The sequence below is a fragment of the Drosophila subpulchrella genome, chromosome 3R, assembly GCF_014743375.2.
Source record: "Drosophila subpulchrella strain 33 F10 #4 breed RU33 chromosome 3R, RU_Dsub_v1.1 Primary Assembly, whole genome shotgun sequence".
Classification (NCBI taxonomy): Eukaryota; Metazoa; Arthropoda; class Insecta; order Diptera; family Drosophilidae; genus Drosophila; species Drosophila subpulchrella.
Window position 1 is genome coordinate 14644484 of NC_050609.1, and position 12421 is coordinate 14656904.

Below are 12421 nucleotides of genomic sequence, written 5' to 3' on the forward strand. Positions count from 1 at the left end.
GGGGCTGTATTGAGTACTACAGAACCTCTTTTAATCTTTGGCATAATTAAAATGGAGGTTGAATACCATTCGGAGGGCGAGAATATTCTCTATGGTGACCTATTTAATAAGCCTTGTTTGGAAACAATATAGTAGCACAGTAGGAAGTGCAATACAAAAGGGAGATTGACCATTTTAATAAGCTTATGACACACAAAGCCTACTTTATTTACATTTACCAAATAGACATCAACATTTTTATTATAATGAAAATTTTGTTTGTGCTAATGGAAATCGATAAACTTAAAACATAGCTTAAGCACAATAAAAGACAACTGTATTTATATTAACTTAATAAACAAAAACATCTTATTGTAATTTGAACATTAACCATTATAATGAATATATATAAAAGCAAACACGAAACATTTTTTTACCAGTTTGGGTCTGAAAAGTGTTTTACTTTAAAATCCCAGTGTTAAATCTTAAAAGCATGCCTTCACGAAGTATTGTATTGTATGAGTAAGTGAGGGCAATCACGAAAAAGGTCAATAAACATTTTTTTTTTCGAGAGCCCCTGGATTGAATACTTTATGCAAGCGCCTCTGACATTCTGAATGCGTGTGTTTGTGTACTGTAAACAGAAGCAACAGCAAAAGCAACAACGACCACAATTAATATTGCTTTTATTTTTATTGTAAGCTGTAAATTTTTGAAACAACGTTGCCGCTGACATCGTTCGACGCTGACCTTCTCAAGTTTGTTTGTTTGCCTTGTTGGCGCACAGCTTTTGATTTGCTGTTGCTTTTTTCAGATGCTTTTGCTTTTGCTTTGTGCTGTTGCTTTTTGCCTTTTGCTTTTTGCTCTTTTGCTGCATGCGAGCGAATGGAAAACGAACTGGGGCCAAAGTTTTATTTGTTTGCCTGGGACTTCCCTTTTGCCCCTGCGAAACACTGCGTGCCAGGCTCTCGAAATAGAAATCCATTGGGGACGCCTTGTGGAAAATCAATTTCAATTGTCTCGCACTTATCAAAAAAGAATAAAAAATCGTTTTCGGTTTTTCATTTTCATTTGCACTTAGCAATTGAAAATTTCAATTGTAAATAATTGTTTAATTATCGACAATTGCAGCAGAGACTGACTGAGAACCGTTCATTCCACAAACAACAAAGCGTTCGTTTAGCCCGCCTGCGTCATGGTTACCCCACCCCTTACCCCCTTTAAACCCCTTTGAACCACCCACTGAACCACCCATTAAAAGGCCATAAACCGAAATCTGAGTCATGGACTGCGGTTATGGAGAAATATGTGCATGGCTCTATATATATATGGGATAATTAAAGACCCGCAGCCAAATGCCAAATGCGATGTAATTACCATGTATTTCACTCGATGCGTATGTCCAATTAACCACACGGCGTATACGCAATCCATATTACGTACACGCCGTGTTGTCTACAGGCCCATTATGTACATAAATTATACATCAATCAGTATCAGTGGATATATGGCAGGCCTAATCCGTTTGCATTTGCTTCCCATTGAAAGCATTTCTTTCTCTGGTATCGGCTATCTGGTATTTGCCTAGCTATTCAGTGCACTGAAAACATATATTTTCAAGTGATTTTGGCTAAGACCTTATGACACTTGCTTCATATTTAAAAAAAAAGTCATGGAAACCAACAGAAAAAGGGGGTTTACAGCTTTAGCAACTTTAAGAATTTCTTTGTTCAAGGTTTCCATATCTTTTTAAAATAAATTCAGTCGTAGTAATAAGAAATATTTAAATATCAAATGTCATAAGGCCTTAAAAGAGCAAAATGTATCTATAACCAAAGTATTCCTAATATTTTCCAGTGCCTGTCTCAAAGACCTGGGCAATCTCTGCCGTGGCTACTCAAAACTAGTTATGTCTGCAACTGCAATTGTCTGCCGTCCGTCATCTTCTCTGCTCCACTTGGCATTATTTTCCAGCTCTAACTTTCCAATCGCAGCCACTAAAACACTCAAAGTTTGTCGGTTTGCCCCCGCCCCTCGGTTATCCAAGATACTATTTCATGAATATACTACCAAGAGACGACATCATAATTTGCTGGCCCAACCTCGGAGCGCATGACAAGTTGAGCCTGCCAGGCGATCCGATGGCCATGTTCAATCCAACTCCATTGACTGACAGTCGCTTTGTCTAGCTGTTCGGGCCAAGACTTTCACCAAAAAAAAAAAGAAGGCAGGCAAATGAAAAGAGTGGCGAAACAGAGAAAGACAAATGGAGATGGAAGGAAAACCCTAACCTACCACACCTCAAAAGCTCGCATCTCGAAAGAAAGGCAGTTAAGGCGACAGCATAAAATGGCCGTAATCAAAACAAATCAGCGAACGTAGTCTCCATCGTGATGGGCCCATCAATCATGGCCAAAATGAAACGCTCGTCGACGGAGTTGAATGCGCCAAAACGCGTCGCAGACAAAATAAAAGACTACACACAAATAAAGAAATCCAAAACAGTTGCCACCAAATCCCAACGATACCCTCTCTACCATATACCCAAAGTTATGGCCAAAACACACACACATTCAGGCAACCAGTTGTGGTCAGAAAGTGTGGGAAAGGGAAGGAGAAAGACTGAGAAAGAGAAAGAGAAAGACTATCGGTGGCACAATGAAGTGTTTAGTAAACAAATTGCGGTTGCCTTTTGATAATACGCAGCTCAGCTTAGCACTCAAATGGAAGCTGCGAGGAGCTCGCTCCTTTGTGGTGCGAGTTAAACGATGCACAGCCAAGTGGGCGTGGCGGAATGGGGTGGTGGGGTGGTGTGGGTGTGTGCTGATGAAGCAGGGATGAGGATGAGCAACGTTATAAGTGCATTGCACCGAAATATCGATTGACGGAGCAGCTGGAGCAGCAGGCAACAAAAGACGACAATCAACGCTGGCGGGTTCAGACATTCAACTTAAAATGCGTGTGTGTGCACTGAGATTAAGTTTAACAACATTAAGATGAATAATAATATTAATTAGTTTGTGAAAATTGGCATAAAGAAATTAAGTTCTTTATAATAAATCAAAAATAGTTTAATTGGCTTATATTTCTGACAATTAGCTTGGTTATTCTTGGCTGAGGTTGAAAACAATATAAAAATAGAACATTTTGCTAAGGGGCCTGAAAAAGACGCCTCTATAATTTATGGGTCACTAAAAAGCTTATACATTTCAACAAAAATAAGTAAAAAGCTTTTAAAATTGGTGATTTGCAATGATGAACCTGCCTATAAACAACAAATTAAGCAAGCTAATGCTAGAGATCTAAATAAATATACCACCTGAGTGCTTTTTAATATTCGTATATATAGTATACCTTGAAAGTACCTAGATCCGTGCAAATACCGCTGTTAAAAATTCCCCAAATGCAGGTCACCTTTTTCCCTCCGTGCAACCGCTCAAAGTTTGCTGGAGCATATTAAAAGGACATTGAATGTGCGCGGGTGGTATGATGGCCTCCAAGGAAGGGGGCTGGGGTTCCAGTTCGGTCGGTTGGTTGGGCGTTGGCGTTGGCGCTTGACGGCATCAACGTCACGCAAAAAACCAAAGGGAAACCATAAACTCAAATTAATGACCTCGCCAGGGGGAGTCAAAGAGTCAGGGAAGGGGTTCGGGGTTCCCAGTTCGGAGACAACGGACAAATGCTGAAAGGCGAGACAGAAGCCAATAAGACCTGCAAGAACAACAATACCCAGGGCAAGGGGACCAAAAAATATAATAATAACAAAAAGAAGGCCAAGACAAGGCGAAAAAAGAGCCAACTGAAGTCCAAGTCTGGGCGTGATTTACCGTTAACAGTTTTTTGTTGTTGAAAATTAATCTTATTGCAGGCGATTTCACTGCGATTTTCACTGCACCGCACTACTCACTCATACAGGCCCCGAAAAAAAAAAACATATAGATGGTAGATATATACAAATTGGAGCTGCTCCAGAGCAAAAGCGGCAGATGGTCATGGAGAATCGGCTCAGTTGGCTCCGTTGGCTCCGTGATTATGCAGTCGACGTCGCTGCCACATCGCCGTAGTCGTCGTCGTCGTCGTCGTCACAGTCGATTTGTTGTCAAACTGGTTTTACAAATATTTTGCGTTAATCTGGAAGCCCCAGCGATGAGGCGGCTATAGAAGGGGGCGCAGCAGCAGCAGCAGTAGCAGTTACATTGCAGTCAAGTAAAGCTCAGTGAAAGTCGGCAGTCCCCTCGACGAAAAAAAAAACCCCGCCAATCCAACAGTTTCCCCCTTTTGCCAGCCAGCTAGTTAGCTCGCAGCACATTCAATTAGATTTAGTATAGGTATAGCCATAGATATAGCAATAGCTTCCCCCTGTCTGTGGGATTTCAGCTCATTCATGGCTCGGTATTTACAGCCAATTATGAGACAAACAAGTCCAACTCGCTGTTCGGCGATGTCATCGTGACACGAAACAAGATTCTTGGGATTATAATCAATATTTGGAAAATGATAGCCAATTATGGCCACGTAAGCCGAGCTTAAAGGGTATATTGGGGGGAAGAAAATTGCGTCGTATCATATTTATGTAAAATCATTTCTTAAGCACTCCCAATCCAATTCATACCAAACATTTTAAGCCAATTAGATATCCCTGGAATTTGGATGTTACAAAAATGATTCCATATATAAAGTTTTGAAATATTATGCTTGTTATGTTTAAAGGATATATCCCGTTACAATCTTTAAAATCCTACTTCAAATGGTTCGAAACTCTACTATATAATATTTCCTTCTTTCTATCATTAATAAAATTGGATATTTTGTAATAATACTTTTCTTAAGTCAGAACTTAATACATTTTACCACGTTTTTGTTTATTATCTTTATCTTTAGTTTATCAAAACGATACTATATAAGATTTCTATCTTTCCATCGAAACAAATGGAAAGATTGTAATAATACTATTCTAAAGTCAAAACATAATACATTTTAACAAGTTTTTGTTTATTATCTTTATCTTTAGTTTATCGAAACGCTACTATACAACATTTTCGACTTTATATCCACAAAAAAAGATGGAAAATTTGTTTATAATACTTTTATAAAGTCATAACTTAATACATTTAAACAAGTTTTTGTTTCGTATCTTTATCTTTAGGTAAACCTTTTAATTTTACGTATTTGTGGCACCTCTTTAAGTCGACTTAATAGACTCACCTGGGCATTAAAGTCGAACAGGTATTCGGGGCGCAGCGGACACGGCAGGCCGCACTTGCAGGTACCCTGGGTGAGGAGATAGTCCTTGATCTGGAACTGCGTGCTCAGCGTTTTGCCCGAGGGGCTGTGAAAAGGGTTAAAAAGATAAATGCATTAGTGGATGGGCGAGATTAATTAATTGAAGGCTGGCCCAGTCATGCCGTTATTCACCAGCTAAACGCACAATTTGTTTTATGGAAATTATGCAATTACCAAGGCCAGACACCCACCCACTATAGAGCGACTATCCCCATGTCCCAGGGGCAATTAGCCGCAGTTAAGTGACTACAGAGGCCAATGGATAATGGTCGAGTGCTTGATTAACAGCTCATTAACATAATGGGCATTAACATGACAATGTAAAGTGATTCGCGCATAAATTAATTTCAATCAGTAACGATCGTATGGCAAATAAGTGCGCGTCGATCTGCGCATAATTCAAACTGGTTTCGCTTTTGCGTTCTATAAAGTTATTTGAGACCCTTTCTGGAAACTACGTAATGATACAGTTGGCATTCTTCGAGGAACTCAGTCTCTGTGACTGGAATTTCGGGGTGATGTGTCTTGAGAAAATGCGCAACAGATATACTTAAATGCGACAAAGGCCCATCTTGGGGGAAACTCAACATCTGCGAGAACAAAGACGATCTCATCCATATGCACATATTTAGCGAGCCGACAAAAAAAAAAACGCGCCTATGCGCCATAAAAATTATGAAAAGGCAAAAAATTGATTTAAATTTCGGTCATTTAATGCCTAAAAAGGAAGGCAAGAAACCCGGCGAATCCAGTTTTAATAATGCCAAGCCCCCTTGCGAAATGGAACGGGCGGTTTTCCCTTCACAACACAAGAGTTAACCCTTTTTAAAGAACCCGCTCAACTCTCCTAGCCCCTTTCCCACCAATCAGGCCACGCATGACCGCAGATCTGCCGACATAAATGTGTTGTCGCATGAGCTGGGGTTACTTCGATATACATATTACCACAATAAAAAAACACTCGTACGCAAAATAAAGAACAAAAAAAAAAATCGAAACCAGAGGGGAACAAAAAATCGGAGCTGCTTATTAATTGTAAAGTGTGAGCACGTTGAAGGAATCAAGGGCGCTGATGATGACGCCGTCCGAGGAAAGCGGGAAAGGGAGCTCAAGCACTCGTACTCGAGAGACTGATGCCAGGGCTCAAGTTCGCCACAGCACCTCACTTCCTCTGACCCTGGAGAACTGAAGGTCCACACAGAAAAAAAATATGTCACCTATATGTAATATAAAAGGTAATACGATGTACTTTTGTTGCCCCGAAAACTTATTAGTCATATGATATATATAGTATCATATATGATATTACTAATATTGATATCACTTATATTAATATTACTAATATGGTATGGTTTTTACTCTAATGATCTTTAAAAACAAGATTCAAGACCAACTATTTCATTTCCAAATATTTAAAAATATAGGAAGACTGTTTATGATATGTTAGATCCTATTTTTTAATAACAAAAACTATATTGTATTGTATTATTGGAGACCATACTTAAATAGAAGTTTTCATCTTCATAAATTTTTAGAAAGAGTTTGTTTATATAAAAACCCAAAAATTGCAGAATTTTTATATTTTTCTCACCGTGAAATATTTTAAAAACGGATTTTTTCCTAAATATCTTAAAAATTCCCGAATTCAGGCATTTTTCTCAGCGTGTTGACGTTTCAAGACCGTATGGGAAATCTGAATAATGCATGAAGTGTGAAAGCGGCAAGGGCATTAAATGAAACGACGACGACAGCAACAGGAGCTGTGAGCTCTGAGCTCTGAGTTGGGAGCTGGAAGATGGTATATGGTATATGGGGAGCCGGAGGAACAGAACAGCAGAGACAACAATATAATTGAGCGACAGCAACATCAACAGCAGCAACACAGGGACGACAGCAACAGCAACAGCAAAGAGAATCGTGTTACGGGTTAAACGAGTATGCGAATTGTCAATTGAGTAGCCCTTTTAGCTGGCCAAACAGGAGATGCCTCCGCATCTCATCTCATCTCATATCATCCCAGTTCCCAGTTCCAAGTTCCCAAGTTCCCAGTTGCAGGTCCGCAGCATAATCATCATCAATGGGGTAAAGGAAACTGGTTCTGGTTTGTTTTATTAATTATTTTTAACTACTTACGAGGGCCCAGAGCTTTATGAGCGACTGAGCCACGTTCGAGATTGGAAAAATCGATGGCAAGTCGATTGCCAGACATCACGAAGGACTCCGAGTGAGAAAGGGAGAGAGCGAATCGATTGAGCGGGACGGCGAATCATCAACGCCAAAAGCTTATGGCTCAATTTGTATGAAGCTGGCGTGGCGAGAGGCTTAAGAGCCCACCGCTTACTGCTTACTGCCTGCCACTTACCACCGCAGTTGAGGCAGTCGAGGCAGCAGGGCAAACACGCAGCAGGAATCATGCACGGCGAGAAATTAATAGGACTCAAGGGCATTTAAAATCAACTCGTTGCAACAACATACATAATTGCACTCCATTTGGACCAGTTTGGGGCATTAAATGTTAAAGTCCTGCTTTATAAATATCCCATTATGAAAATAGTTCTATAAGTATTCCACTTAAAACCAGTTTGTATCAGTAAGGGCTTAAGTCTTCTTGTTATAAATAACTTTTTATAAATGCAAAGTATAGTTTATTTCTAACATTTTAATCTCATACAGCAACTAATTTCTGAGTTCCAAAATATATGCTCTTTTTTAATTTAAGATTTTTAGTTTATAAAGCTGACATAAAATAATTTTTGCAATGTAGCTTTAATTTGCCTAGACTTCATACTGACATCAAAGGTGTACAAGTAGTAATAAAGCCACGATTTTTATTTTCTCTGTGGCAGACGAATAACTCGTCAACTCATTAAATTTTTTCTTTACCTCGTACTTTGTTTTTTGTGGTATTTGCACAAAATGCGCTAATAATGTGAGTGGTTGCATGGAACTCTTTGCCCTCCAATCCCTGCCAGTCCACCCTATTTTCCCCGTTCTGTGGAAACATGAAAGGCGTTGGGCTAACGAGTTAAAATAATTTAATAAATTGCACACACAAAAAGCCAAGTGCCAAAGAGTTGCTGTGGAGTGGCCATCGCCCATCAGCCATCCGCCATCGTCTTATAAAGACCCTATAACTGTGTGAAAAGGTGGAAAAGTTTTACGCCCCTGTGACCTTGAGTGCACCCTCGAGCGCAGAAAAAGAGTTGAAAGTGCAGACAGCTGAGACTGCAAATGGGATTGGGATTGGGAGTGGATTGGGTGTTGGCCTCCAGCAGGGCCTGAGCCTATTACTAAATTAATAATCCCAAACAGCGCAAACACAAAACCGACAGCAAAGCGCACAGCAACAGCAAGAGCGACTTAACTTGGCCCAAAGGCAGTGGGCCAGCAACGCCGTGGCGCATGAAACTGTAAAAAATTATCGCACAAAGCCAGCCAGACAGAGGCGGAGGCCACTGCCCGAGGAGGGGTCTCAACAGTCGGAGACAGGCAGATAGGCAGACAGACCGACTGACAGGACATCCTTTGGGCCTGGACTTTATACGTTGTCCTTGTGCCGTCATGTCCTTGACAACGCGAAAAGAAAGCGAGGAGCAGGCGGCCCACAAAAACGAACGAATGCGGCCAATCGCAAAATGAATCATGCCCACGCTGAAAAAATATGATCCCAAAAGGCGTTTTATTTTCAGGAATCAACGCTTTAAATACCCTACTCAAATGTTTTGATATTATTGAAAGCTACTATAAAAGCAAAGGATTTATTCTATGTTTACACAATAGATTTCACAAGGCTTAAATGCAACGAAGTTTTTTAAAAAATAATTTTAGTCTTTGAGACTATATATATATTTTTTTTTTGGAATCATATTATTATACAGAAGATTATTTAAGGAATGAAGTCATTGAAGTTTATCAACAAATTAATTTAAGTCCCAAAAGTGATATATTTTCCAAATAAAAGATTTACGATACGATAGTTAGTATATTCATGTCTATATAATCTTTTGGGATCCATTACCTACGAAATTCCTTGTTTAAACACTATATTTTGTAGGCTATTATTAGGGTATTATTGAACAAATTAACTTCACAAAATCCCGAAAATGAATCATATTCCAAAAGCCAAATTTGTACTTATGTAGCAACTAAATACATTTATATAAGTTGAGAAAACATCATAGAAAGACAACTGTTAGTAAGCCAAATTTAATCTGGCGTTTAATTCCCAACTCTCAAGCTCATTATCGCCAACTCCCATGAGTCAAACAAGGCTTTTGGGGTAAAACTTTCCTAGGGGTTTTCCCACGATATCAGCAACGACAAATTCGCATGGTGGGCGTTGACCAAAGTCAACAAGTCGGAGAGCCAGCGCTAAGCTGGCGGATTCGCAACAAATGCCTAAATGTGAGTAAAATAAACACATTTCAAAGGTCTCCAGTCCGTCGGTCTTTTTATCTGTCTGCCACTCTGGCTGAATGACTGACGGACAATGGAGCGGAGCGTAGGGATTCGGCGGAGGTGGCCTAGACAAACAGAGGAGGGACCAACTGCTGATGCAACCTACGCGTCCGCTGAAAGGTTCATCGCGAGGTAGGAGGGATTTTGTAAAAAAAAAAAAGCAGGCCTCGTGGCAGGGTGCACACGCATATACGAGTATACATACCTACCTAATACCCATACGTTAGTTGGGAAAATTGAAAACTGCTTGAATCGCTGGCAAAACTATTCCGCATTCTTTACAGCCTTTTACTGGCTGGCGGGGCGCTTCGACCCGTTTTCGTTTCCACTCGATTCGATCGGCGATCTCCAGCTGCCGTTTTGGATTTATGATTTATGCGCCCGTTGCCGCACAGTGGGCGTCCTTCCCTGACTTCATTTGGCTTTGACCCGGTCACAGTCTTTACTTCGCCCTCTGCTGATGTCACGTTGCGCCAGGCCATTTAGCACTTGAGCAAACAACAACGGCAACAGCAACAGCAGCTAGATTTAAATGCTTGCGCAACAATTATTGATTTAGTACACAATTTGTGCAACATTCTTTCCAAGAAACAGCCGAAACGAAGCCAACGCGGCAAGGACGGAAGCTAAACAAAAAGCGGTATTCATGGGGCCAGAGCTGACGGTTTAGCTGTTTTAGGGGTCTAGAAAAACTATCCAGTAAATATATTATCATTTATGGGACCATTTCCTGACCTCATGTTAAACTAAAATTAGGTTTTAAAATAAGAAACCATATGGAAGAGTTAGGGTTATTTTATCGTACGCATGTTAACTTAAAGGTATGTTTTTAATCTTTAAAACGTAAGGAAATATGAGTTAAACATGCGAACGAGTAAAGGGACCTTAGTGTTTAAAACCTACTTTTAATTTAACATGAGGTCGAGAAAACTGCCTTTTGTCATTCAAATATTATTAGGTAAGATTGAAATCATCTTGGAGAATCTCTTTCAACTTCATTGTCAACTTGGGTAATTTAAATGGGTTCTTTAAGGACCTTTTTTATATATCATTGAATATGTATAGCCAAAAGACCCCATAGCTTATTTTGAATGACCGGTTCAAGTACAACAAAAGACGAAGCTACCCTTGTTTCACCCTTTTTTTGTGCAATACCTTTTAAAATATATATTTTTTTGCAAAATTTCAGCAATTGTTGTCACCCAAAGTCGGACAACACCGCTGGCAAACCGACGGGTTATCTGGCTAACCGAAACACGAAAAAGAATGCTCGCCTCGAAAATTTGCAAGGGGGCCATGGCGACCATCCGCTTGGGCAAACAGCAAATGGCAACCAGTAACCAGCGACCAGCAACCAGCAAACCGATGAAACCCAGCGAAACCCAGTGGAACCCGGCAGCAACACGCAACGTGGAAATGAGCAGCAGCTGCTGTAGTTGGCTGTAGTTGCCGCTGGTGGTGGACAATGACAGCGCTTGACACACGATGTCATGTCGTCGCTGGGCACAAGTAAATGCCAGTGGGCAAAGGACGTGGCAGCCAGCGGTGCCCTCAAAGTGTGTCCTTCCATGGAAGGGTAATGGCCCAGAGAGTGACTGGCTGGCTGAGTGAAATGTGACATTGCCGGTAAATGGACTGCGTCGGATAAGCTTCTTGACGCTCTACACAAACTACGTGAGTGGAGTTCTAAAACCCAATAATCATAACGATGGCTGTCATAATGAGAATCTCGGCATGGAACTCGAAGCAGCAGCAAACACAATATGCCCCCTGGAAGCTTTCAATCTGCCAATTGAGCGGGCTATTCGCAACCATAATCCATGCAAGTGGTTCGAAAAGCAGTTATCCCAAAGTCACAGTCGGCACAGACAACCCTTTTTGTTGCTTTCCTGGGCAATTGAGCCCCGGGGCAACAGCTGCGAGGGAAACTATCCCAGAACGAGACGACGACGAGTCAAGCACTCAGAAGTGCCAGCCACTTATAAAATCAACAATTACCCAACATCGGCAACACAGCCACAAAACTCGCAAACTGTTTGCACAGAACCCAAAAAAAAAAAAAAAAAAACAGCAGAAAAAGATACTGAGCCCCCCTTTTTGGCCCTGAGGCAAATTGGACAGCGAGAACAATTACAAGTACCCAGGCAGACCAGGCAGATATATCCACATACTCAATGCTTTTCAACATATCTGAGTAAACATTTTATTTGAGTTTGTAATTATGTGTGCTTGATGATAACTTGCAGATAATGCCAGGTAAATATTTACCCCCGAGTCGTTGATGGTTGCTAGTTGTAGTTGTTGTTGTTATTGTGCCTGGTTGCAAAAACATTTCTGACACGACTACTGCAACCCCCCAGACGCCCACTAAACAACATGCGAACCCCCCATCTGACCCCTTGGACAGTGGCATTTCCTGTACCGAGAGGGGATCGCTGAACATTTTTATGGCTTCTCGAATGCGTTTGCGTTTGCCAGACAATAACCAGATTGACTTTTAGCCCGGGCCCCCAAAGTGCTGTAAATGTCATGTCCGTAGTACAACACAGCCCCCGGCCACAGAATCAACAAGCTTTTGCAACCGTAAAGAGTGCTCAACCAGTAGATATCCTGTAACCGCAGATGTTCCCTGATATTTCCAGATATTCCCTGATATTCCCTGATATTCCCTGATGTTCCCTGATATTCCCCGACGGACTGC

The 12421-nt window shown here is 40.9% G+C and overlaps 1 protein-coding gene across 6 annotated transcripts in view; it reads right to left on the reverse strand.

The window, feature by feature from the left end:
* LOC119547057 (chromatin modification-related protein eaf-1) overlaps positions 1 to 12421 on the reverse strand; it is a 31474-nt gene that overhangs the window by 15812 nt on the left and 3241 nt on the right. For all 6 annotated transcript variants that reach the window (XM_037853757.1, XM_037853775.1, XM_037853766.1 and 3 more), the window contains one exon: positions 5185 to 5308. In XM_037853757.1, the coding sequence (XP_037709685.1) occupies positions 5185 to 5308 (124 nt within the window). The remainder of the gene's footprint in view (positions 1 to 5184; positions 5309 to 12421) is intronic.